Source organism: Caloenas nicobarica, chromosome 4 (genome assembly GCF_036013445.1).
Source record: "Caloenas nicobarica isolate bCalNic1 chromosome 4, bCalNic1.hap1, whole genome shotgun sequence".
Taxonomy (NCBI): Eukaryota; Metazoa; Chordata; class Aves; order Columbiformes; family Columbidae; genus Caloenas; species Caloenas nicobarica.
This window is the reverse complement of record NC_088248.1, coordinates 39,258,413-39,285,414: the sequence shown is the minus strand read 5'-3', so window position 1 is coordinate 39,285,414 and position 27,002 is coordinate 39,258,413. Positions and strand designations below refer to the sequence as shown.

The 27,002-nt window shown below is 37.5% G+C and overlaps 1 protein-coding gene across 2 annotated transcripts in view; it reads left to right on the top strand.

The window, feature by feature from the left end:
* Positions 1–27,002, top strand: part of SH3RF1 (SH3 domain containing ring finger 1) — an 89,168-nt gene that overhangs the window by 26,219 nt on the left and 35,947 nt on the right. For both annotated transcript variants that reach the window (XR_010606112.1, XM_065633647.1), the window contains exon 3: positions 26,450–26,725. Coding sequence is in view for 1 of the 2 variants with exons in the window: in XM_065633647.1 (XP_065489719.1) it covers positions 26,450–26,725 (276 nt within the window). In the remaining variant the exon portion in view is untranslated. The remainder of the gene's footprint in view (positions 1–26,449; positions 26,726–27,002) is intronic.

Genomic DNA, 27,002 nt, shown 5'->3' with positions numbered 1-27,002 from the left:
TGGTGCTTTATTTGTGGCTAGTTAATGCAATCTGGAGGATAAATATAGAAAGATTTATCCTATGGAAGAGAGAGTTGAAATAACCGTTGTGTATGTTATCATCTTAGTTTTAAAAATTCTATAGTATAATCTTTCATAAAAGTCGGTGTGTATGCATTGTTTCAGAGTATGGTGTTGAAGATGATATCAAATTTTGCTCAAGTGACCAGAGAAAGCACAAGAAACATGATGCCCGGTCACTACTGATGATCATCAGACTGATAAAATTCAAAGGTTTTGCTTTCCTTATTTGAAGTCTAACTACTAGGATCTCATGCTATTATGAATAACTACAAATATCTAAAATAGGAAGAAGAGTGAATGTTTTGGGTACCTCTAGGCAAATTTTGATACGGCGAATGTTTAGCATGAGCTGTGGTGTCCAGTATTTTTGTTTGAACGGAGGGTGTTTCTTCTTTAAGCTCATTTGCTACTTGAAGTAAAGCCCCTAAATCCCCAAAGTCAGAAATCTCTGTATTCTGTGAGAACCTTTTAAATGATCCTCTACTTTTTTTAGGTAGATTTCACTTTTGAAGTAAAAAACTAAAAAAAATTAAGGGGTTTTCTTCAAATGTCGTCTTCATTTTTCATTGAAAAATTGGAAAAGTCTTTTGGCTGTATGGCCCATACTATCATCTGCCCTTCTTTCCTAAGTACCGGGGACTTCCAGCAGGCAAGGCTAAAGTAGATTGACTTTTTAGGGGCTTTTTGAGTTTAAATTTGTTAATTGTTGTAAAACGTCCTGACACAATACAGTTTATTTTTACTTCTGCCCAGTGTTTCGCTTAACAAAAGTACCTGTTCTAGTAAGGGAATAAAGCAAATTGATGGGAGTTCCTTCATTTCCCAGTTCTTCTTAATTGGACATTCTTGTGGTTTTAGTTTACATTATTTGTCATCCGGTAGTAGGCAAAAGTCTTTCGTTATTAGAGGTAGTTAAAGTAAATGTGGTGCTTTAAGGAGAAAACTATATTAATTGGTTATAGCTTTTGCAATCTAAAAATTGAGTGTAGTTCAAATCACACTAAATATGATTAGAATTAGTGCTTATCTGATGTACTGTGTGTATGTTACCTTATGTGTAGGGTTGTGCTGAAAAAAATTATAATTATTTTTTTAAAAAAACCCTAATTTTTGATTTAAAGCAATCTCAACATGTAAGCCATATACATTTGTAAAAGCAGTATTATTTAAAGGGAGTTTAGTCTTCCTCATCTCCATGCCAGAAGGACTAAAACTTTAATTTTTACTAGCTAGGCAGAGTTGTCTTTAATTGCAGGAGTGGGTATAACCAGCCCCTGAACCTCCCTCCTATGCATCCTTTGCACTGTTTTGCAAGCATTGAGGTCTGTGCACATCTAACCCCAAATTTTCATGTATGAACATAACTTTTAAGACTGCAACTGTAAAATGTGATTTCTCCTTGGTTCCTACTAATCTGAAATGAAACAATGCCCTCGAAGAGCGTGACTCACGTTGTTGTGCTACAGCATTAAAGCACTGAGCAGTTTTCCAGAGAGAAAACTTGCAGAAGAGCAGGTTTGTGTGCTGGAGAGAAGCTGCACGCCGCTGTCAGGCTGTTGGCTGCTGCTCCTCTGAAGTGGCTGGAGCTTTCCACTGTTGCGTCTAAAAGATTAAAGCTACGCTTACGTCGACTTTTGGTGAATATGTAGGAGGCTATTTGAATTTTTCCCCTGAAGACAGTAGTTCAAATACTCCTGTTGGAATGGGAATTGGTTCCCTTTCAACTCGCGCTGGTATTCGTTGCCCTGTGATTGAAGAGTAGGACGGTAAATACCGCTCACCCCGGCGGGCAGCTGGAAGGCAGACAAGAGGAGCAGCTCTGCGAAACTGCGAGGGGTTTCAGGCTGAGGAATGAGGAGCCAGTTGGCAAAGCTGTCAATTATTTGGGCTGATCTTTTCACCGATTTGTTTGCAAAAGCTGAGATGTTCTGAATGGATTCTGGATGGATTGCAGGGGGCCCATTTTAAATCTCAATGTGAGCTTCAGCGGCAGGAACCAGCTAACGCAGTTGTGTGGAACCTTCTCACTGGGGACTCTGGTACACTGACTGGCAGCTGCGTTATTAAGTGAGATTGAAAAAAGCAGAACAGAAAAAGGATAAAGAATGAAATACCCTGTTCAACATATCAGTTATCCTTTCATAAGAGAGGACTCTGGTTTTCCACAGCAAGCGTTTTGACGTGATATGGAAGTACCTTGTTGTGTGATTTGACATGATGTTTTAATGTTTCCAGTGGCAGTTCTCATTGCATGAGGCTGCGAGCTTTTGGAGCCCCAGAACTATAAATAAAAGGAAAACGGGAAACAAAGACTTCATTTTTCTTGCTAGTGTGTAGCATAGACGTGGGGAAAAATATCTGGAGAACTGAAAGAAAAGGAGAAGAAACATTTTTCCCTCCGGGGTTGCTGGTTCACAGTAGATGGTTGTAATCTTGATTCTTTCCAGTGTCTCCTCATCCACTTTTTTTTTTTTTTTTTTTGGCTCAGATTTCAGTCATGTCTTTCTCACTGGGTTGACTAAAATGTCTGTGTGAACAGTGTTGTTAATAATGTTTTGTATCATTTTTGTAACAGTAATTTTTCGTGGCTTTGTATGTAATGTCTATTTTTAAAAAGGTTTATTCAAGAAACTTCCAGTAATCTTTATATCCCTACGCGATATATTTCTGAGAGTTAGATTTGATTACTGGAGGATATTTCAATATGTAGGAGTTCTAGGTTAGTTTAACATTTTAAGCTTCTGCAGCTGCCATTTTTCTCTAATCTTTGGATGTTTTTGTATTTTATTACTAATATCTTTGCTACTCTTAGGCAAAGGACTGTGTTCAAGGAGAGTTCTATTAGTCTGTATTGCTGGCTGTGAAAATGGCATTATTGTATAGGAGTCGAGGAAATTGGAGGTCATTTGTATTTTGAACTCTTAAGTTAAAATTATTCCTTTCAGGGACTTTTTCAAAGACATTTTCAAAGAAACGTGCTGTACCTCTCTGTACATGAGGAGTGGTTGTTAAAAAAACTTCAGTTTTTGCTAATACTGGCTCAGCTGCATCAGTGTGATGTGAAAGCGAGAGCTCTGCCTTTGTTCTTCAGCGCCAGTGTATCAAAAGTAGCAACAGTGCAGATATGCTGTGAAAACTCTGTTAGCATAGGTAAGGGTTATGTCTCTACTAAATGGATTCGGAGTTCCTAAGGAAAGATGTGAGTGTTGGAAGATCGCATACAGGTCGGTCTGGGATTGGTGGAGGAGCAACTCTTTTTAGCCCTTACGAACGTATGATGAAATGTTGATGAAAATATGGGAACGATGATAAAGAAGAAATAGAGAAAATAGAGATATGCTTAAATTTTGTATTTTAATGTGGTATTTCGTTATGTCTATGGTTAGTTCATGAACTGCCTTTGGTAAGTTCATGAGTAAAAGCTCGTTCAGATTACACTGGAGTATAACATGAATATTTGTCTCTAAGCATTCTCCCAAGTCCTAATGATTTCCTCTTCATTTTTTTTTTTCTTAGGCTGAAAGAGTGTATATGTTCTCTTTTAAAGACCAGAATAAAAGTGACAGGAAAAAATAAGGCCATAATGAGTTGCAGTGTGTTACAAAAGGATGAATGACATTCCTAAGGGAAACAAAGTAGGAGGGCAGGGCAAAGGTCATTTAAACGCTGGACAGTAGCAGCAATTGTCTGCTGGGAAAAATGAAGACCAACAAAAAAGCATATTTCTTCTAAAGAGCCTATATTCCCTGCAACAAATATTCGGAGAAAACAAAACAAAGTCTAACCTTCAGCATTCTCCAAGTACTTCCTTCTAAGATTCAAAGTTCTTAATGTGTTTGCGAAACAGAAACCTATTCCCAAGAAAGTTAGTTACATTTTAACTTGTGTAATTTTTTTTTTTCTGTAATGTATCCTCAACTACGTGTTTTGAGGGATCAGAATGGAAAATTGTGCATTTTCTAGCTCATGTTAAAATACACCCTTTTTCTGCTGTGTCCAAAACACACTTTGTATTCAAATAGCACAGTAGGTCTTTATTGCAGAAAGCTGCTGTTCTGCTTTTACTATCAAGCTGCTAATGACCTATCTTGTGCCAAAATATGATTGAATATTAACACTTGTTCACCTAGAAATCAATGTTCTGTCTGACTTCTGGTAACACCAGCTGACTTCTAAACTGTAACCTTACATTGCTTATTTGTTTTGAGAAACAGAAGAATAAGAGTTAAATTAATTGTTCTGTATGTGTGAGTAGAAGGAAGGAATAAAATACACAAAATCTGCTGTGGTAGGGACGCTGGCTACCCCTGTAATAACAAGCAATTTCTAAGATGAGTCTGTGCGCATTGCCATAAGTATAAATGTGTGTGTGAGCATTTTTAAATCATCACTTGTGATTTTAAAGAGCATTTTGCAAGCTAGAGTAACATAGTCATTAACTGTTGCATTAAATATTTTTTTTGAAACACTGATTAGTTTTTCTTGGATTTCCTGACATAATTTGTCTTTTTTTTTTGGAGTAACCCGAGTCCCACTGTACATCTGGAGATGATTTCTAATTCATAGATCCTTTGAAATGCTAATATACAAACAGTATATAGAAAATAGCTAGGCTGATGGGCATTAGCTTTTCCATTTTCAGTTGCCTGTCTCGAATACTGTAATCGTAACTATTAGTCAGACTTCAAAATACTCTGTCAGAATGGGAAAGTATTTAACACAATGAATTTAGATAGTCCATTTAAGAGGACGTTTTATCTATCTATCTACACATATATATATGTGTGTGTGTGTATATATATATATGTCATATATATATATATATGTGTATATATATAAAATGTCAACTAGTAGTTTTCTGGGTTTTGTGGATTATTCAACACTGGAAGATACATTTGCAGAGCATAGTTTTTCAATGACATTTGCTGCCAAGTAGGGTGTGGAGGATGAGGGGAGGAGTGTGTACATTCACTTTTTTTACTATTATTTTCTACAACTAGGTAGTGTACCACAGTTACAAAGTTTTTAACTTTTTGTGCTTAGACTTTGAAGTTTAGATTACACCCAAGTTTGTACTGATGAAAGTACAGATACTGATGGTGTGTAAGCCCAGTCACGATATTTGAATCAAGTCTCAGTTGCCCACATGAGGGAGTGGAGCTCAGTCCGCTTTGAGGAAGGAAAGAATGAGATTGCCCATAAGAGAAAATGAAGTATCTTGGCTGGGAAGGGGAAGGTAGAGAATAAGAACATAAAAAACTTAAGTCAGTAAAAATTGCATATTGCAGCTGGTTGCTCCTGGGCCAGCTGTATTTATATGAGGTTATTTAGAGCTAAGTAAAAATAAAGTCTTGAAGTCAGGAGAGAATAGATATTATAAGTCTTACAGCAAGGGACAAATTCTATTATATAATCTGATGTGTGCCTCTGGGATGTAAATGTTGCCTTGTTCTAAAAACTTGTGTTTGTGTTACTTTAGTCATGCAGGGGCTTGTAAGCTTTCTTTCCTCTTCTCCAAGGTATTGAAGTGGTAACTTAGCTGGTCCACTCAGGCAGGCAGGGCCAGGAAAATGCTGCAAACCAGAAATGCAAGGAAGGGACCATTTTTTTGTTGTTGTTTTTTGTTTTTCGTTTTTATCCTGGAAAGGCCAATACTTTCTCTTCTCTCTATTGTCGAAGAAGATTAAGCTTAATAGCTGCTTCACCTTGGACAACCACAACACGAAGGCTGGTATGGCAGTACTTGTTAGTGTGGGCCCAGTCGAAATACTGTCTCAAGAGTTCTAGATAAAAACTGTTCTCCTCACCTTTTTTGCTTTTGAATGTTTAGCAAGGAAAAGTGTTCCTCCAGTTCACCTATGGATATAGCATCGTTTGGTCTCTTGGTGGCTACATGAGTACTTCAGGTATTCTATCCAAAGTAGTGGTTGCATTATGTCTTTCTTTTCCCTGGACTTTGTAATCAAATTTCAATATTAACTCATAACATGGTATCCATTCGTAACCATGCAGTAGTTTTCTGTATGGAAAAGTGTGTGTGTGTGTTTTAGTGTGTTGTTTGCCATCACTGGTACCTATAGTATGAATTTCCCAAGTACAAAACTACATGTCCTGTGCTCTGGAAAGGATTGCTAGAGAGAAAGGAACAAACCAAGTCGGCTACAGGGAATGAGGACTTTTCATTGTTAACTTTTTGCTTCTTTTGCCACTGCCTCATCTCACTGAAGTGATTTCGAATGTTTATGAATAACTTTGTCGTGCGTAACATAATTAAAACCTTAATAAGGGAAACTGAAAAATTAGTATTCTGAGTTGGTCAAATGAGTAGGACATGGAGACTTATCACTGATTAATGACAAGAAAACAATGTAACACGGTCTCATCTCTAGAAAGTTGAAACAGCAATCATGTAATTAGAGATTGCATCATGTTGCATATTTAGGGGAATAATGTAAAGTTCTTCAGGCAATTTCAGCTCAGCATTTACTAACTTGGAGGACTTGAGTGTGTAATGTTACTGGCTTTTAACCTAAGTTGTATTTGAAAGGGAGAAACAGTAGAAGAGCTACCTTCTGTCTAAATATCAGCTGGTTCCACTAACAAACCATGAGACTAGCTTTTCTGTATTGTTGGAGGAGCTGCTTTGTTATTTGACTAAAATGCCTTTCATCTTCAAATCCCAGTATGACACCAGTAGGTAAAGTATGATCTCCGCACTGTCTGCTTTTTCTCTGTCTCCAGAGAGAAAGCTTTTTTTGATTATTAGTTTTCCGCTGTTGCCTGGATGAATAAAGTTAAACATGATATCTTATGGATTTTTTTTTTTTAATCTTTTTGGTAAAAAGGGAATGGGCGAGGAGAGCTGCTGAGATAGTCCATGGGATGACACTTGTTGAGCCAGTTATGTGGCTGTGAGAAATCTGGGATATTATTAGTCCAGTTTATGAAAATTATTAAACCTTTTGCGTAATTTGTGTTTCAATTTGTAACCAAGGCAAAAGACTAACACCTTGTGAAGCTAATGAGGAAAGTTGTCTTTAGATTGAATCCTAATTGTGTTGCAATATGTCTTATCAACAGCCTTCCACTTGAATCTGAAAATGCTGTATTTGTGGCAGGATCTCCTAACTTGCACAGGGCATGCCTTTCCTGCCTTTACCCTCTTATTCTTCCATACTTCCTTTCCCATCCTTCATTTCTTTACTCAAGTGCTGGATTAAGTTCCTTTGTGGCAAATATTTTAATAAAATAAATTAAAATGCTGTTTGGCGTAACACTTTCTCTGTTCATAGTGCAGGTTTCTGTGGCCCTGTGACATCACTGCTCCCTCACCTTTGGACAAAACACAACAAAATGGAGCTTTTGGTGCTTCTGGAAGGGACCGGTTAAGCAGACTAATATCTGTCACTTACTTTATCAGAGGAATTGCTGAACTCGCTGAGGAGATGGCTTGTTGCTCAGCTGATGTGGGAGGTGTAGGTCTGGGTATGGAGTACTTGTGCTACGGAAGCCTTTTCAGAGGCCTTTTGTTCTCATCTCAGACTGCTTGTCCAAAGCCTTTTCCCGCTCTACTTAGTTTGACGTACCTACATACATGGAAACAAATGAGGTTTCAATGGATTTAAAGAAACAATAGTTGTAGGGAGTAATAAATGCAAGGTGGTAGGGATCAGCTAATGTTTGGAGAGCTAATGATGTGGAATAGTTGTCTTTGCTAGAATAAAATAATTGCTGGATATAGTTAAACAAACCTCAAAATATCACTTTAAGAAATTGTTTTGCAAATGCTACAGAAAAAAGAATTGGGGGGGTTAATTCACACCCTTAAAATGTAGAGGGTTAAACTAACAGTCCTCCTGGCTAGGAGCTTTTTTTATAGAGGCTGGATTTTTAACTCCCTATCAAGGTAGACAATTTTATTTAACAAAGCAGGTATAAGATATGGACATTATCAGCGAATGAAGGGAAGCGGTCAGTACGTGCTGGGGTAATCTGGAAGCACAGATCTGTTCTTTCCCTGTAGAGACCAGGTAAATCCCATTGCCCCAGTTTGCTTTGCTGAAGCTGTGGTTATGCTGTAGCTGTTAGTCTGGTATCTTGCCAGAATGTTTGCATTCTAGCATTTTTCCATTTACTGGCTGATTGGTCTTTGTTCCATATATTGAATATTAGCTAATGATAAGCTGCAACAGTCAAACCATGTACTCAGGTGAAAGAAAGTACTGGTTTTGTTCATTTGCTTCTTTAGCTAGGAGAGAGTAGAAGACCTTCTACGTTATTTCTCCACTTTGTGCACATGTAACTTTGACAGGTATTTAAATGTGGAAGTCCCCTCTGGTTAGGAAGGCTGCTTATTTTCATTAGACTAAGATTTAGGCCTGTACCAACACTGCTGTGATCTGTGATGCCTCTTCGTGTCCTCTGTGTTAACTGGTCCCACAGCATTTGGGGTTTGCTTGTATCCCTTGTCGCTCTCATGTCCCCTCTCAGCCAGCTGGAAAAGGGATGCTTGTAGCTGGTGTCAAATTATAAGTGTCCTCGGTGAGCAGCCAGTAGCCACGGAGAACCAAGCGGAGGATGGCACTAACGTGGCACTCTGCCTTTTTATGTGCCAGCTTGTTTTAATGCAGCTTGATAGAGAGGGAAGTGGAGCTGGCCAGGACTGCAGGGATTCCTTTTTGAATGTAACCAAGCTAAAAATTGCCTTTGGCTCTGTAGCAGACGTGGAACATTTCATACAAATTGAATTTTTTCTGTAAAGATGTGATCGGATCTTGGCGTTTTCATCCACGTTATTAAGGTTATAAACCTTCTAGCTCATGTTTAAAGCAGATGTTAACAATAACAATAATGGTTTAGAACAAGTTTCCAAAGTATGTGAGGCTTTTGTTATTGTTGTCTTTAATATTTTAAAAGAAAATCAATGACGTGATTTTGAAATATGTGCTAATTTGTAATGATGACAATGCTGATTTGTAAAATACAATTCCTTCTGATATGTTTTGATGTTAAGCTCCTCTGTACACTGTTCAAAGACTCATGTTGAATTTAAGTAGAAGACTTGTGTGCATAGTTAATTTTAGGGGCAATGTTACAGATGTGTTTTAATAGTTTCTTGTATTTAAATAGCATTTCATACAGAAGCTTGCAAAGACAATTTAGGAAACCAAACTGTACTACATTTTAAACATCTGGGGAAGCTTTTACTTGTACCTAGTTAGTGGTGTATTTGCAGAAGCCGTTTAGGCCAGTGCTGTGTTTACCCTCACAAAACGATTTAAGTGCATTTTTTTTAAGCAGAGGAGAGACAATGCCTGACCCATAATAACATCTAAATAATATAATTGGAAAAGCCAGCTGTCAAACCTTATGTTACTAAACTATTGAGCAATATAGCTGTGCAGAAATAAATAGAAGCATGTATTTAACACTCCCAACTGGAAGTTTGGGAAAAACAAAAATAGTGTGATGCAAGGAAGACTGGAGACTCCATCTTGCCAAGGTTGACCATTTTTATGTACAGCTAATTATTTACTGTTCATCTGGAAGTTTAAACTAAATACAAGCTGCTAATGAAGATTTTAAAACTGCAAGGAAACTTAATTTGAACACTTGAATAATGGGATAATAGGTTTGATTTCCTGTAGGCAACGTAATAAATTTGCAATGTATTTTGTCTGGTGAATGAATGGATGATAATGAGGTTTGCAGAAGTGTGTCCACGCAACACAGCAGAGTGCTTCGAAGTGTGGTGCCATACACATTTTTTCTGAAGGCTAAAATTTTGTTTGTACTGCAGGATGATCATGCTAATGCCTAACCAACATGGAGGCAGATTACAAGGCAAGTGCCTTGCTGTGTACCAGGAGAGACTTTTCTTGGGGATTGCTTTAGAAATTATTTTAGATTTATTCTGTGCAAACTTTGTACATTCTTAATTTTTTAAATATTGTTAAAAATTTCTGATGAGTAATCAAGATACAATTAAAAAAATCTGATGCTTCCTTGTATTCAATGTGATACTTTAGAAAAAGAGCTGCAGTAACCTTGCTCTTCAATCTTAAGCTGCGTTTAAATAGAAAATCCATGATTTTTTTTTTTTTAATCGAGATTTCCTCAGTCTGCAAAATTCGCAAGCTGAATCCAAGGAACTGAAAAAAAAGTAGTTTCACATGGAAAGTCTTAGAATTTTAGTGAAAAAGGATTCCTGTGTTACGATCATTATCACAGAAAGTTATTCCTTTGGCCTTTCCTTTCTAAATTACATAAAGACTGTCGAAGGATCCAGAAAAAACTTCTATCAAGACCACTAATAGGGAAGATTTGAGTTGCTTGTAGAGGAGACAAAGCATGCTTTGAAAGGTACGTGGCAGTATGTGGTTCGCTTGTTTCTTTCGTTTACTCCAGGTCTCATAAATAATGTTAAAGACTACTTAGTCTTCGTTACCAGCGACTCAAAGCACTCAGGATGATGCAGCAGAGGAGGTTGATGACTTCCAAACTAATGTTTAAAGAAAAGAAAGAAGTCAAGTTTGGAGGTAACTTTAATTTAACTTTCAGATTTTGAAACTGCAGCATTACCTTTTTGGCCTTTTTTTTTGTAGCTAGAAGAGTTTTAAATTTATTTGTGGATTATCGAAGTGTATATTTAAGTAACTGTAAAGCTTAGAGTTTTGAAACAAATACTAAAATCAGAAGACTGAAAGTCACAGAAACTGGAAAAATGTGACCAAATTCTGGAAGCACATGAAAACTGGCACAAGTCTAATAATTCATATGCCAGTTCTGTGTAAATATTGCAGAGCTGCAGAACTTGGACTCATGTGACACAATTTCTTTGATATTGAGATCTTTCTTTGTTCCAGTCCAGTGACATTAATGGTAACATTAACGTAACCATTCTGGTTTGGCAAGTCACAAATTTCAAAATACCTTCTCAGAGTTTGCTTCCGATATAGAGAATACTGGAAATATATTTCCTTAACTGGACTTACTTGCAGACAGCAGTAAACAACAGCTTGTTGTATTGGAAGGATTTTTAGTGCATTTAGGAATAGACCTTCACAGGCTCTCTATATGTATTCTTACAGTCTGACTTGTATCCTCCAGAATTCGTAACTGATATAGGTGATGAAGTAGGATCAGTGGGACTTTCTACTTGAGAAAAGTTAATCTATTGGGAAATGTGAGAAGACCTTAAATGGTATTGGAAGGAAGAAGAGAGCAAAGAGAGATTATATGCAATTCACTGTCAACTCTTTAAGTAAATTTTTTTTAAAAAAGCTTAAAAAAGAAAAGAATTATTTATTCCTCAAACACTTAATGTAATATAAAGGAAGAAGCCTCTCAAACTGAAATTCTTCTGTACAATAGTCTTATTCTGAAGATCTTATCCAGCTTGTATTAACGTAATATTAGTTTCTAAAAATACAGGTAATTCTTTTCCTTTGCAGAATATATTGAAATATATAAATATATTTGAAGTATGATTTCCTATTGCAGGAATTTAGGCATTTTTGGCTGTCATAATGAAGTTCAAGACAAAGTATTAGAAAAACAGTAAATTATGTTTGGTATAAGTAACCCCTGATTTATATGTTCCGTGATTCAAAAGGGCTACTTTCCCAAAGCTGAAAAAAATAACAAGTTTAGCAAAAATAGTCTCATATAACAAGTGGTGGAAAAAAGGCATACAAATTAACACAAATTACAGCTTTACATAATCAGAAGAGTGATGGTAAATAATGGGCTAAAGTTACACGGAGTTACACAAGTACTTTGAGAACCCTCTAAATCTTTGTAGTGTGATAAGCCAGTGGAAACCTCCTAATGGGAGGGTTAAATCGTTCAACTGTTGATAATTTCAGTTTAAAGCTTTGTGCCTTTCTGGAGTAAGTGATTTTCTGCATTGCAGGCTTCATGGCCTCTTTAGAAACAACCTTAAATGCTGGCATTCAGGCAGCACAGGGACAGACTCACAAGCCACCTCTGTTGAAAACAGCAGATGTTGGACAGAATGTGTTATGGTATACCTCAGTATTTCCATAGTATACTTTCCAAAATTGTGTCTGGGGTCACATCAGACCCTAAACCTCAGCCATCCTACAAAGAGAAGACAGAGTTCAGTGAATAAAGAGGAAAAACTGGAACATCAACAAAACTTGACAGGGAGGACAGTCAGGAGAACCATGGGGGGCTTGTTGCTTACAAGATAATTTATTTCCCTTTGAGTTCAAATCAGTGGGTTGAAGAGTTGCAGGAGAGTTGCAGGAAAGTTGTATGTGTGTGACGAGAGTATGTACAATGGCCTAATATCAGTGTTGTCGTACCATGTGCAAGTTTTGTACCTACATGACCTTATATTCAGGGCTTTTTATTCAGGACAGTATTTCCGTGTCAGCACCAATTCACAGAAATGTGCTGAGTAGAATAATTACAAAGCCAAGGGCCATGTCAATGCGGTTGTGATTTGCAAGGGTTTTACTATACATTTCTATTTCTTTTAAAAGTAGTTGATTAGTTTGGTTCTATATAAATAAAGCACAGTCTCATACAAGAGCTGAGAAAAACCAACTCCCTTAGTGGTGGGCTTTAAGGTACAAGCCCTCCTACCAAGGTGACAAAAAGTAGAGGAGTTGCAATTTATTTGATTATCCTGCTCGATGAGTTGTCTTCCATCAGGCTTTGCTAGAGTCTGAATCAGAGAACTCTGAGGCAGGATGAATGAATTCTGCTTTTGAAATATATCTCAACCAGTTTAGTAGCATGAATAGTTAAGAGAGAGAATTAAAGAGCCGTCAGCTTTTAATTATCCTATCTGATTCTTAACTCTTGGCTCCAGAGCAGTGCTTTCCTATAATAATGCATTACGATTGAACCACATAATTAAAATACTTTTTATCTAAATGAGAAAGTTGTACTTCTTATAAGTTCTTCTTGAGAGTTTATTTGTGGAACATAATTATTCTGTGCATTCCCTGTTCATGTAAGTAGGCGGTTATTAATTGGCTTGCTGTGGAGTCTCAAGGGCAGGAGGTCCTTATGCAGTAGGAGCTTACAGGCTCCTTCAAGTTTGAGAAGTTAAAATTGCTCAAGAAATGCACGGTCTCAGCCCCCTGGAAGAGCTTACTATCTCCTACATCAGAGTTTCTGATATCTAGTCCCTTGTTGTTCGTGATTTTTATCTGAGCAGTTAGGAGGCAGGTTTTGGAAAAAAAAAAAATCTGTCTGGATATCATGGAATTAACTTTCATGGAATAAACCTTTAGTGGGATTAACCTGGCTGGAGTGGTAACTGTTTTAATTATTTCAAAGAAAACATTGAGATCATGGCATGTATCACATTTTACAACCAGAGGACTAAAAAGGTTGGGAAAAAGGTTAGTTTGGGAAAACTTTGGCTATATCTGCATTAGCAAGATATCTGCAGTGGGAATGGATCCATAGAAGAAAAACGGTGGGTGCTGAGGACTTGGTGGCCACAGCCTATATTTTTTTCAGAGCTTGTACTTTGAGTGGACTCTAATTCCAGGAAATTCTGGAACAGTAAATCACTTTTGGAGCATGTCTTCCATGCTGGTTTCATCAAGAAGTCGTGGAGTTCATATACTTTAAGCCTGCTCCTAAATGAAAAAAAGCCAACAAGAATATACTACTTATTAAACTTCGTCATACATATAGCTATTTGATTAAAATCATTATATAGAAGTATATAATTTCATTTATGGCATGAACACATAAATGAAAACTATGAGCAGATCTGGGACAGTTAATAGTATAAGATATAAACAATTCCCCTTTGTTGGGGAAGGAAGATGGTCATTTTCCTTGAACTGCATAGAATAATGGATTGTTTCTTTTGTGTTTATATCCAAGACAAATGGAAGAACGTTTCCAAATACTTGAGAGTACAGAGACTGGTAAATTGTGGTACAAGTCCCAAGAGATATTTCAGATGTTGTTTTACAAAATTACTGTGAAGTTTTCATAACATTTGGGGGGGCGAAGGGCTTTCAGGAAAACTCATATGCCATCAGGATAGGATTGCTATTAAATTGTTGTTTGAAGTACAAAGGATGTGTATTTTGAAATAAAAGACTACTTTGAAGAAGCAGCTTTCTGCATATAATACTCAAAGCTTACCATTTTGAGGCAGCGTCTACCAAATACAAAAAAAGATGTGGGAAGAGTTCCAAATGAAATCACCTGTAAACAGAGAGATTTAATCTGTGTTATGACAGCACAGTAATGATCGACTTGTTACTTTCAAATTTCCTCTTCTTTCTGCTGTGAAAGCAAATGCAGTTATTGAAAGACCATTCGTTTAAGTAGTTTAAATGCATCTGTTTTCTGAGGCACAGTGAAATTTGTTTGGTTTGTTGTAACCAACTAATAACAATGTCAACAGTGCAAGTGGACTAGAGGAGCACAACTGCTATAAGCAACACAGGCCAACTAGACCTCCCTGGACCTAAACTCTGGTAGCTTTCCTGTGGTAAAATACTGAGAGGTAAACAGGTTATCCTTTCAATCTAAGCCCCTTATTGCCTAGCATTTCTAACCCTTGTTCATCTGTCATGCTTAAAAACAAAACAAAACAAAACAAGCCTCTTGGATTAAACAACTGCGTTTGAAAGCAAAATGGAAAATCCTTTCCTTTTTATCCAATCTAGTTCTACTTTGCGTACTCCTTGTGCAACTCTCCCTGCTTCTAACAGTGGAATTACAACAGTAAGAGATTTTGCTCTGTTTGAGCTAATAGGTTTGTAAAAATTAAGCACTTTGGTACAATGAAGGACAGTGTAGAGCTGTTTAGCTTGGGAGAAAACTTGGCGAAGATCTGCTGCAGTTTGACACCTTGCTGCAGTTTGACACCTTGCTTAAGTAATAGCTCCCACCTAAAACCAGTGGCAATTCTTAATGGAATAAGGGGCTAATTACCGTGAACAGGTAAAATATAGTTTTCTGCACTACTTTACAGAGAGGTAGTCACATATTGCTGGAAATCTGTTTGCCGGTTAAGGAGCAGAGTAATGGTGGATCCCAGGAGAGCCAATTCATCTTCAGGGACAGCCGGAGGTGGGGGGCGGTGGGGTGGCCTTGCAGGGGGCTCGGGCCGGACAGGTGGGGAGCAGAGGGAGAAGCAGGGAAGGTGGAAGTAGGGACGGATGGCATGGGAGGAATTTAGAAACACTGAGCATGTAGGCATGCGATTAAGAAAGGGAAAGCTCGGGCAGAACGGAGGCTGGGGAAGTCATGGAGACCAATGGGAAAGGCTTGTAAAGGCAGTGCGGGGAGCGTGGTGATGCAAGATATGGCTAGGAAATGTCTACATACCAATTCAGGCTAAATAAACTCAAGACACATGGATCAGTTTTGTTTTCTACGCTAATATGTTTATGCTAAAATGTATTCATTTGAGAAATACGAAATGCTAAGTGTAGTACTCTCTGTAGGCATCATGGGTTCAAGCCTGTTCCAGGAGTACGACACTGAGCAGAAGGCTCGTTTGCATCAGGCTGGTTGTCTACTTGTCACTGCACAAGAGATAAATGTTAACATTGCATTCTTCTGGATCACTCAGCTCTTTTGTTATAATAAAGACCATACAGGAACATTTATCTTACAAAAAATTGCATCATTTCAGCTAGGATTAGTTGCCTTTTCAAAAGGCCGACCAGCTGCTTCAAGTAGAGTACCATAAAAATGTTTTGGAAAGAAAATAGATACTCTAGGAAGTTGTGCGGCATGAAAAATTTAAAGGATAAGTAAAAGTAAATAGCAAATGTACTTTGTCATTTACTCTGTGTATGCAGTGGACATACGGTTGTGTATGCTATAGTGACAGCCAAAATCGGCGTCTTTTCTTTTCCACAATAGGCAAGGGGCTGTTTGAAGTCAGGATATTAAAGGAATTAAACTGATTCCAAAAGAATTTCAAGGGATTGAGGGAGTTTCAGGAGGAGGAGGACATGGTACCAGGCCCAAATCAAGCTCAGCGAAAGTCTCTGCAGATCCTGGCAGCAGGAGTTTGCAGTGAATACCTGAGAAATGTGTGTGACAGGGGTGTTGTGTTCATCCAGAAGGTTGGACAAGCACCTGAACATTTCCAAAATAGCAGAAGTGACAGAAAATAAACCTAAACCCACTTTTTCAGCAGGTATTGGAATGTCAGATGCTGTCTCAGGTTTTTAGAATCACCTTCAGATAGGAGAGCTGTGTGTGGTTACACTCTTTTTAAAATATCATCGTCAGGGTAATTTTAATTTCTGGACCTTGCACTGTTTTGGCTGGGAATACATTAGAACTCAATGATAATTGAAAACGAAGCATGCTCAGATAAAAAGTCCTGCCTGTCAACCTTGATAGTTTTTCATCAAAAAATGCAGCAACCTCTTCATTTGCAACTCTGTGTTTTGCCATTGCCCAATTTTTGGCAGGAAAGTATTTGAGAGATTAAAGGAACGTTTCTTCATGCTGATCTCATGAAGAGTAATCTTACCAAGTCCCTCCCTCGTTCAGTCATTTTCTGGCTTTGCTCCTTCTGTATCATGTTCAAACTCCTCACCTTCAAAGTGCAGTAGGAGTTCGCTCTTGGCAATCTCATTTCTCATTTATTCTTTTCCATTTTTTTTCAATCTGTCTGCTCACCTGGAATTCCCTCTCCTTTTCTTGGTACAACAAGTAACGTATTCATTTTCACATCACAGTGAGAGAAGCTTGTTTACCTTCATTTTCAAAGTGTAAAAACCTTTAGAACAATACAGAGTATTACTCAAACTTTTACGTTGTTGATAAACCCTGGGGAGCTTTTGATACCTGTGTTAAAATATCAGCTCCCTGAAGTAGGGACAGGGCCTCCTGTGTTCCAGTGTTTTGTTGATAAACCAAATGTTCCAATCTTCTGCACTAAGTAGATTAACCTTTTTAAAGGAGCAAACAGAATGTGTTATGTAAAGCGGTGTTATAAAGTGCAGATTTGTGAGAGAATTTTTAACGTGGACGGTAGAATAGATCTGCTTTTCCAGTATTGATGGCTTATGTTTAACACAAAAATGAAAGAGAATGTATGTATTCTGATTAGCCGTATTAAGACTGGTAGATGACACAGATATTTCTCCTTGTTTCTTACCTTTGTTTCTCCAGCATAGCACAACGATGTGTACCACGCTGGTAATGGGATCTTCTCCAGCTCTTAGCAATACCCTCTGGGTTTATATGGACTCCCTTTTACTCCTTTTTAATGCACTGAGATGTTGTGTTAATGTATTTAGGGAAAAAAAAAAATAAGAGACTTTATTGAATAAAAGAAGGGAGATGTTTCTTAGCATTGCAAGGTGTCTCCTTTCTCTGAGCTTGCCGTTTACTGCGTCCCTATATCTTCATCAATTACTGCATATGCTGCAGAAGTTCTCACGAGCTGTCATGTAAAATATGTCAGTCAGACTGGCTCTGAAAATTACAGCAAGATGTTTTTTGAATATTTTGTTGGGTATTTTTTTTCTTCCTGGTGACCGATAAAAGTTGTTGCAGATTTCAAATCATAACAGTTGCAGTATTGATGCTTTTTTTGTTTGAGGAAGGGTATGCAAAGGCCTGTGGCATCTCTAGCTGTCAACCATTAAGCCAATGGGAAAGAAGAGTATTCTGAGTTTACATAACAATCTCTGTTTTATCTGGACTTCAAGCTTAGAATGGCACACATCTTGCTTGGGAGTTAATTTTTTTGGCTCTTTAAGCAATTACACATGGCTTTTGACAGGGAGAGTGACTTCCAGATAACTGTATTAGAATGAGAATATGACTTTCAGGAGCAGCAAAAGGATGCAAAAGATGTGTAATTTCCAGTTTATGTGGAAACTAAAATGAAGAGTGAACATGCAATAGCCAGATAAGAATGCATTTAGGGAAGGAATTTAACACTCAAGTATGGTCTGTATTTTGGTAGTTTTCAGAGGGTTTTTTTTTGGCCCCTCCTGTAGTTACTGGTTTGTGATTTTATGTTCATATAAAAAGCAAAAAAAACCAAGCGATACTTAAGAATCTGTACTGGCACAGGAAAGCTGTCACACTTCCCATAACAGATTTTGGATGCGGAACAAATAGTTACGAAAGGTGTTTACTGGGTGACTAGGCAAAATGAGCCTTCTTGCTAAACTCAGAAGTACTATCTACAAAATTGGTGTTTTGAACAGTTGAATAGTTCTGTATTCTGAGCTTGAGCGATATCTATCATTGAAAACTACCTGAGATGCATTATTTCTAAGTCTTCTACCAGGTCTCTGACAGGCTTATACTTTATAGTATGTAATTTTTTTTTTTCATTTGTTTGCTGCTTCTTTTCTCTACATTTGCCTGGTTCACTTTCTTCGTTTCCTCCTGTCCCTTCTCCCTGGAGGGGAAAAAGAAAAAAAGTCTTATGATTATAAAGATAAGTCACCTTTCTCAAGCTGGCTAGAAAAATCAAAATACACCAGTGGATCAGTAATGTACTGCATCTATTTTCCATTTTTCAAAGTGCTCTTTAAAAAGATAAGATTAATAATACCTGTGGGGTAAGTTTCTTGCACTTTTATTGGTGTATATAAAGAAAGTGGAATCAGCAACTCTTTCCAGACCACTTATTTTTGACCTCCCGTTGTAACTTTAGATGTCCATAGGGATTGTATTATTGACAAACTGGATATGGTTGGGGAACACTAGAGAAATTTTAAAGTCTCACCCCACACTGAGATTTCTTGAGGGATATACAAGTAGTTAGTGGCACTTTGGAAGAGGACTAAAAAGCCCCATTGCCTAATCTCACAGTTGTACTGCTCCTCTAGATGTGTATGCTTGCCGAGAGGGGTGAGTGGCTTTCTTTTGCTTTCTTCTTGGGGTGTGCAGTATTCTGGTCTTAAAAGCCATAGATAGTGTTTAATGAAAGCAGAATGCATTGGAAAATTTACTGGTAGAAGAGTTTAAGGGAAAAGGAATGAACTTAGGCTGTATAACAACTTGACGTGTTTAGAGATCAGGAGATCCTCACTGCTGTACAGTGGCACTGGGACAAGAAAAATTAACAGGTTTATGGAGACATCAAATGCCAGTGAGCTGCAACATACCAAGAGAAAATCGATGAGGATAGTAGGTTTTCAAATTGACTGGTGGGGTTGGTATAACACCTTATAAGAACAGATCTTTAAAGCATAGCATTGCTTTTGGAAATAACTGTTTTATCTTAGCTCTACATAGTGCACACTTTAAAGTTTTGTTTATATTCTTACAAGGATCTGGTGTTTTTTCAAAGCAGAATGGTTTGGTAGTAAACAGTTAATCAAAAGGTTTTCAAAAACTTGGAATGAATTTGTTTGATATGCTTTGGCTTTCCTTTTCAAAATCAATGGGAATATCTTGAAAGTTACCTTTTCAGTTTTTCCTGTGCAGAGCAGTTTCCTCACACTTTTTTTTTGCCTGTGGAAAGAAGCAATCCTAAACCTGTCAAGTGCACACAGCTAAAATATTTGGGGACATGCATGTGCAGGATACAACTGTGTTCTCTCTCTACTTTTTTTCTATTTTTTTACTTACTTGTTTGGTTATTTTGAGAACTTAGTTTAGTGGAAAGTGTTCAAGATTTTCTTTACTAAACAAATCTTGGTAAAGTAAGTAGGTGAGAGCTTTGCATTTCAGATAGGCAAAGGAATGAAGGTGGCATTCTGAAGACACTATTTTTTTCATTTGGAAAAAAGCTTTCAAAAGCACAGGTATTGCACAGAAAGAGACTGAACTAAGTGCCTTTGGAGAGCTTTGTAAATGTCCTTTTCTAACCCTCCATATTATTAGTCTGATTGCTTAGGCCTTCAGGCAACATTTTAAAATTCCTTTCATTCTGCTGCATTCCAGCTTTTAATTTCAAAACAACTTTATGAGAGATAGTTGCTCATACTTACATTAAACAACCTTAGATTTATTTCTTGAAATCAGACAGGAAAGAATGCCAGATTTTTTTTCTTCTAGAAGCTGTTATGACAGAGGAAATAAAAAAGAACTTTTATAAACTGGCTACTTTAAGTATGTCATTGATGGTTTACCTCAAAAGAACACACAAAAATTGTTTATGTGAGAAGAGGTGCTGCCCTTCTATTACAAAACCAAAGGTTTCTCTGAGCCTGTGCTGTGAAGTTCTTCTGCAAGTTACCACAACCAAAGTTAAGTGATAAAGTCCTCAAAAGAGTTAGGCAAAGGGCTCTAGGAGTTCTTGGCATTTCAACCTGTGTTAGATGGCTGAAACCTGGAAATATAAGAGTATTCCAATATGTCTCACGCTATTACATTTAGAGCTAATAGTGGTGTTAGTTATCATGTGTAGGCATTAGAGAATTTTTACCATTTTCTGTAATATTTAGCTAGTAGCACAGAAGCTTTGTAGGTGCACTAAATAAATTTTAACTTGATGGTCAAATTAAATAGTTGTAAAAATATAATCCCATTTCCTCATTTATCAAGAACCTAAAATTTTTACTGGTTGCAGTTGTTGTATAACAAATACGTTGGCTTGATTGTGTTTTTGATCTTGCATCCTATTTTTTTCCTACGGTCATCTTTCTTCAAAATGATTATTGTTATTATGTAGGTCACTGTTAAGTTACACACGGATGGATTTCAAACCTGGTCTCTTTAATCAGGGTAGCCTGGCTACCTAGTTTCTTCTCGATGCACAGCTTCTCCTACTTCATTAAAATCCAAAATTATACCAAGCTGTGACTAACCATATTTGAATATGGCATTTCAAAACAACTACAGTTTTTTTCTGTGTTAAGTCAAATATGTAGTTATTTATTTTATGTGTTCTGAGAACAATGAGATCTGGTACAATTGTATCATTAGAACCTAATATAAATGAATATACTTACCAACATTGACATTGCTCACTTCCGTAGTCTAGTGAGCTGTCAAACAAAAAAATACTGTTTCACTGTATTCAGTAGAGCGATAGTAATTCATATCAGATGATACCAAAGGTTTGGTTTTATGGTTATTATGGCATACTGGAACCTGATACAGCCTCCTGACGTAAAAATATCTTACATTTTTATCATTTGGATATCAGGAACCTCAGAGGTGCTGTAACTAGAAATCGTTTCGTTTGTGCTGTTGACCTCTGCAGTCTTCCAAGATAGTTCTGATGGCAGAAGTATGTAAAATCGATTCCACTAACAGTTTAGTGTCAGATGCAAATTAATAACGCTTGAGTTAGCCTTTCTTTCAGCAAATCTGACCTCATTTGTATTGTTCCTTACATGAGAAAAACAAATGCAGGGAGCCAGCTTTTTAACATTCTTCTTGGATTATGGAGACACTTTGTGTTCTAGAACTTGGAAAGAAATGGGGAGACAGTTCCAAATGTTAACATCTTTAGGTTGGTGTGTTCTGCAAAACAGAGTGTTTAATTTGTTCATGTGCCAGCAGTATACCTATAGCTTAACATAGGGAGCATGTTTCCTTCCTTTAGAAGAAAATCCTACTCAAGGAGACACAAGTATTAATGTAAGCAGTTTAAGAATGTCTTCCTTGAAGTGTTTTTATAGGCTCTGTGTCTCAAAATATCTGAAAATTTAAATGCGAGTGCAGAAAGGACAAAGGAGGCTGAAACAAAGAAAATTGAACTACACAGATCAGATGGCTTTAAAGTCAGACTTAAAAACAGGTATTGGAGCCAGCAAGAGGAGAGACATAAAAAAACTGTAGGTACAAAATGGGATCTTCTTGCACAGAACACTGAACAGCTTGGTAAAGGCCAAAGAAGGCAAGAAACCAAATTAAAAAAAAAAAGCTGTAAAAACTACGCAATTGAAAGTTTTGAGTCAAGAAGGCAACAATATGAGAGTGGACTAGAAGATTAAAAGCAGCAGTGTTGTCATTCAAGAGGTTGAGTGACTTGGAGTCTGAAGAGGAAATCTCAGGGATACCTGTGCCTACTGAAGAATGTACAGGTGAAGAACTCGCTTGACCCAAATCTGCCTTGCAAACAAGTTGGCTGCAGCATATTAACAAACTCCTTTGCTTATGTAAAGGCAGCTTTTATTAGCAACCAAGTACGTCTTCCAGTACTGGTTCTTTGGCGGGGGGTGGGGTAGAAAGAGACTGATAATGGCACCTCTGTAGCACTAGACTTGCTGTACTTACAACTGCTGTGTAGTTGGAGCTTTCTCATGGTATCGTCTTGATTATTAATGTGACTGTTAGTTTGATTTAGGAACTACATGGAAGGAGAATAAAAAGATTAAAAAATATTTCCGTCTTTACTTGTAAGGAAATTGCAAATAATGATATTTATTAAAGAAGCTCTTATGACATGGATAAACATCATAGTAACTTCCAGTTTTAGATTTTCTGTAAGGAAAGGCAGAAGTTATTTAGGAAAGCCAGGCATGAAAACTGTTGATGAGGTGTCTGAGCAGGCCAGCTTTCTTGGAGGCTGATAATGCTTTGGTTGTGCACATAACACAGTTTCAGAAGTATTTTTTGTCTGTCCTACTAACATAAACAGTACTTGGGTAAGAAGATGATTTCCTGGCCTCTAGAAGATACTCAGTGTCTGGGAACCTCCAACAGGTGAAAACTGCATCAATATTTGGGTAAATTCAGCTGGTTCACAGGGGAACTCGTGCCACAGCCCGGTGTCCCAGCTGGAGCATAGGGACGCCTGGCTTGCTTGGGAGGGTGACAACTAGGAGCACGGCAGCCAGGGAGGCTCGGAAGGACAGGGATGCAGATGACCCAGTATCTGTTCCATTCATTTCCTTGGGAGGGGATTTACTATTTTTGCTATTTTAGCTTCTGCTGGTTCTCCAACTGCAGTAAGTTACACAATGAGCACTGTTTAATGCCAGTGTGAGCATATTTACATTTGGGCTTCGGCCACAGAAACTCCTTTTAAAAATGAAGTTGGATCTCGTGTTTCTGTGCAGGCGTAAGTTTCTCTTGGCTAAAGCTCATAAAAAAATACATACAGTTGTATATTGTCCGTTAGAAAAAGAAGAGTAAAGTTCAAAATAAGGTGACTGAAGGCAAAGTATAAACCTAAAGAGGAAAATTGTAAGTGAATTCTGTAGGTTTCTAAGACAAAATATCTGGGTTGAGAGAAGAAATATGAGGGACTTGAGCCTCATGTATATGAATGAATATGCATTTTTTCATATTCTTCTTAAGCTGTTTGTTTTGATATCATCATACGTTATTGATTTTATTTTCTTTTAAGAAATCTAGCATGTGAGATGTATGTGTATCCACGCCTTAGGTAAAAATGAATTTTAACAGTTTGTGCATCAGCAGTAGCATTAGAAGTTCAATTATTTTTGCAAAAGGATTTTGCATAGGGACCTAAGAAATAATTCTAAGAATTGTGTGGAGTCTTCCTGGGTTTTATATTTTAATTTCCTAAAATGTTTTTTTTTGTCTGTGCGGTGGTGGTTTTTTTGGTTGCTTTCTCCGTGAGCTGGCAGGGTAAATGGCAGCTGTAAACCTAAGGGTAGGCTGTGAAGTTTTTCTCCCAAAGCCTTCCTTTCATGTTTAGCCAAGTGAGAGACATGGAGTGAAATGTGAACTCCGGCTCAGCATTTCCTCATGGCCCTCTCTGCCGGTGAACAGCTCGGGGCAGAAGGGGGGCTCAAGCCGCCCAAGGCTGCTGACTCTGATGGCCTGAAAGGCACCGGCCCCGAGCCACGGATCCCGGGTTGCTCAGAGGAGGAGGAATGTGGGGATGGTGCTCAAGGGCCCTTGATACCGTACTCCTGAGAACGGCGTTCCTCATTGCACCACAGCCTTCTCGCTTCATCCACCCCCCGGGACAGAAGGAAAAGGCAGCGGCTTTGCTCCTCTGCCGAATCGTTTGACCGTTTCTCTTTAATCCCTGGCATCTGGCTGAGAACTAAGTCTGTGTTTTGTTGAAGTTCGTTCTGTTTGAAATTACGGACTGGAACCATTTCTATTTAACGTGGGAAACAAGCTTTGCAGGAACTCAACCTATACACTGGGAAAGGAACATCCTGTAAAATATAAACAGATGTTTGTACATTTGAGTGGTTTGTTCATGGGAGGCTTTGTGATAAACTGTGTAAATGCAATATCGAGTTCTAACAATTAAATGATGGCCAATTGATGAGTTTGATCACTTTGACATGATCTGCTATGCTGGCACTCCTGGTTTCTTTTGGGTTTGTTTGGTTTTTAAAAGATATTTGTTTTCCAACTGTATTTTGTACACACAGTTAATGGAAATTCTTCCTCAGTCTGGGGATGTAGAAACAGAGTGATTCCTGGGAGAACTCCAGCTTTTCCCTCCTGTGCCAGAGAGATGCGTCTGACTTGTAGTAGCCGTAATAGCTTGGAGCTCTTTTTCTGCCAAGTAATTCTTTGACTGGTAATCACTGAAGGGCTGTAAATTTTTTAGTTTGTTTGTTTTTTATTGGGATGGAAATGGATAAGCAAGCAGCGTTTCCTCTCTTGTGTAGACGTGTTTCCCTTTGCTTCCAACCTGCCGCTTTCTCCCCAGTTCTCTCTCTGCACTTGTCCTTCTACACTGACTGTTTCCTTCGTTCTGTTTACTCTGCAGAGAGCACATAGGACTAAAGCCAGATACATACAATATATTTTCATTCTTATGTTGTGGCTGCGAATTCCACCCTCAGTCAGCTGGGGCCCAGAAATTCTCTAATTGATGTCTTAGTCTTTTTCCCTATCCAGGTTTGGTTAGAGTATGCCAGAGGTGTTTGCATTCTGCACTGATGAAGTGTGATCATGGAGAAAAATATTGTAGTATTGTTTACATCAGTCTGAAGATTACCAGTTTTTGTGAACAGTTGCATGGATCCTGCTAATATAATAGTTTTAGTACTCATCCCAGATGCAACAGAATGAACTGTGTTCCTCCTGCATCCATATGTAAATCATACTCATTTGTACCTATACATATACATGTGGTTATCCTTTGACTGGTATGGAAAGAAAATTATTAAATAAGCTAATCTTTAAGATGTTATTTACCCATTCTTGAAAATATTAATCTGTTTATAGAATCATACACAAAATTAAAGAAGTCCGAACAAATTGGATTATATTGAAAGACAAAATTTTAAGTGTTAAATGTGAAATAAATTGTCAAGCACTCTGTCTTCTGACCAATGAGACAGACTTGAAGTGCTAATCTTTCTGAGAGTTTCCCTGTGGGAAATTTGTGTGGCTACCTCTTGAGATATTGCAAGTGCAACTCCATTTTACAGTCTGAGCTGGTAGAAGACTTTAGAGACATATCAGGGGGTGGATGTGGTGAATAATATCACCAACATTGAATTTCATTTAAATTCACCTTTTCCATAAGGGATAGCATTAAAGATGTGAAATACTGTGTCTAGTTGAGTATAAATGCTGTCTTTGCTATGGAAAGACTGCCTTAGCAATGCAGGTTACTGCTGATTGCATCAATAATGGCATCAGCTCCCCTCTAGGTATTTAAAGTTGGAGGGAAAAGAGTTTGGAAGGCAGGAACCCTAACACTAGAGTTGTAGAGTTTTATGGCTGGCTCTTGTGAAATGTGGAGGCACAAACTGAGCAATTAAAAATTTATACCTGCAGGGAGGATGACACAGTATGATGTTGTAATCCTTCTGACATGCACTCCAGAGCAGCGCCATTGACCTGTAGTATTCAGATATTATGGAGGAATCACGTGAAGAAATCCAAGGATACACACCTTCCACAGATTTTTTATTTTTCTCTCCAGTAATTCTTTTTAGCTTTGTTTTTAAATAAATAAATTAATTAAAAAGCTTGTTCCAGGATGAAATATCTCACCTTTAATAAAATGAGATTTGTTTTTCAAACTGGAAAACACCTCCCTTATGTCCTTATCCTTAGTATTCTATACCTGTGAAATAAATAAGGTGAGGAAAATAATAAGTTGGGCAGAAAACATGCCTTCAAGGACTTATAGCATATTTGTTATTCTAGTGCTGTACTTTCTTGCAGCATTTTTCTGTCAGATCTCTCAAGTGGTCAGGATACTTTTCAGTTTGTTTGGGTTTCTTTCAATGTTTAAGCTTAGTGAATTAGTATATTAAGATTAAAGTGTTGGGTTGGTTTGGTTTTTTTTTTTGCCTCTCGTGTCTAGCAACATTGTAGCATTACTGAAAATCCTCATGGCTGTATAGAACCAAAGCTCTTCCTACATGTTTGAGTAAAATTAGTAGAATCGTTGCAATAAAATAATTTATTGTGTATAATTTTACTTTGCAATTTTATAGAGTTTCATTCATAGTCTTTAAAAGAATGTAATATGAATTCTATTTAGTAATACTGATCTAATTCTTGCGGGTTTTTGTTTTTTTGGGTTTTTTTAATTCTTTAGGGTGTACCTCAGTTACCATGTGCCAAAGCATTGTACAACTACGAGGGAAAAGAACCTGGAGATCTTAAATTCAGTAAAGGAGACATCATCATTCTGCGTCGACAAGTGGATGAAAATTGGTATCATGGAGAAGTCAATGGCATCCATGGCTTTTTTCCTACCAGTTTTGTTCAGATTATTAAACCTTTACCTCAACCTCCGCCACAGTGCAAAGCACTTTATGACTTTGAAGTAAAAGACAAGGAAGCTGATAAAGACTGTTTACCATTTGCAAAGGTAAAAACAGAATAAAATTATTATTGTCTTTTAACAATTTCATTCACTTGGATAAGAAATAATAAGACTGTTCTGTAGTCTTGTCTGTTTTTTTTTTTAATGGAGCTGTACAAATATGAAAAGGGCAAGTTATTCTGCAGATATTTCTCCTGTGTTGCTTAATTTTGCCTTCCATCTCTGCTCAAATTACATATAATTTCTCTGAGGTTTTATTTCTGATAATGCAATTTTTCTTAATTGCAGTAGTACTGTTCTTAATTTATGAGAAATAACCTAT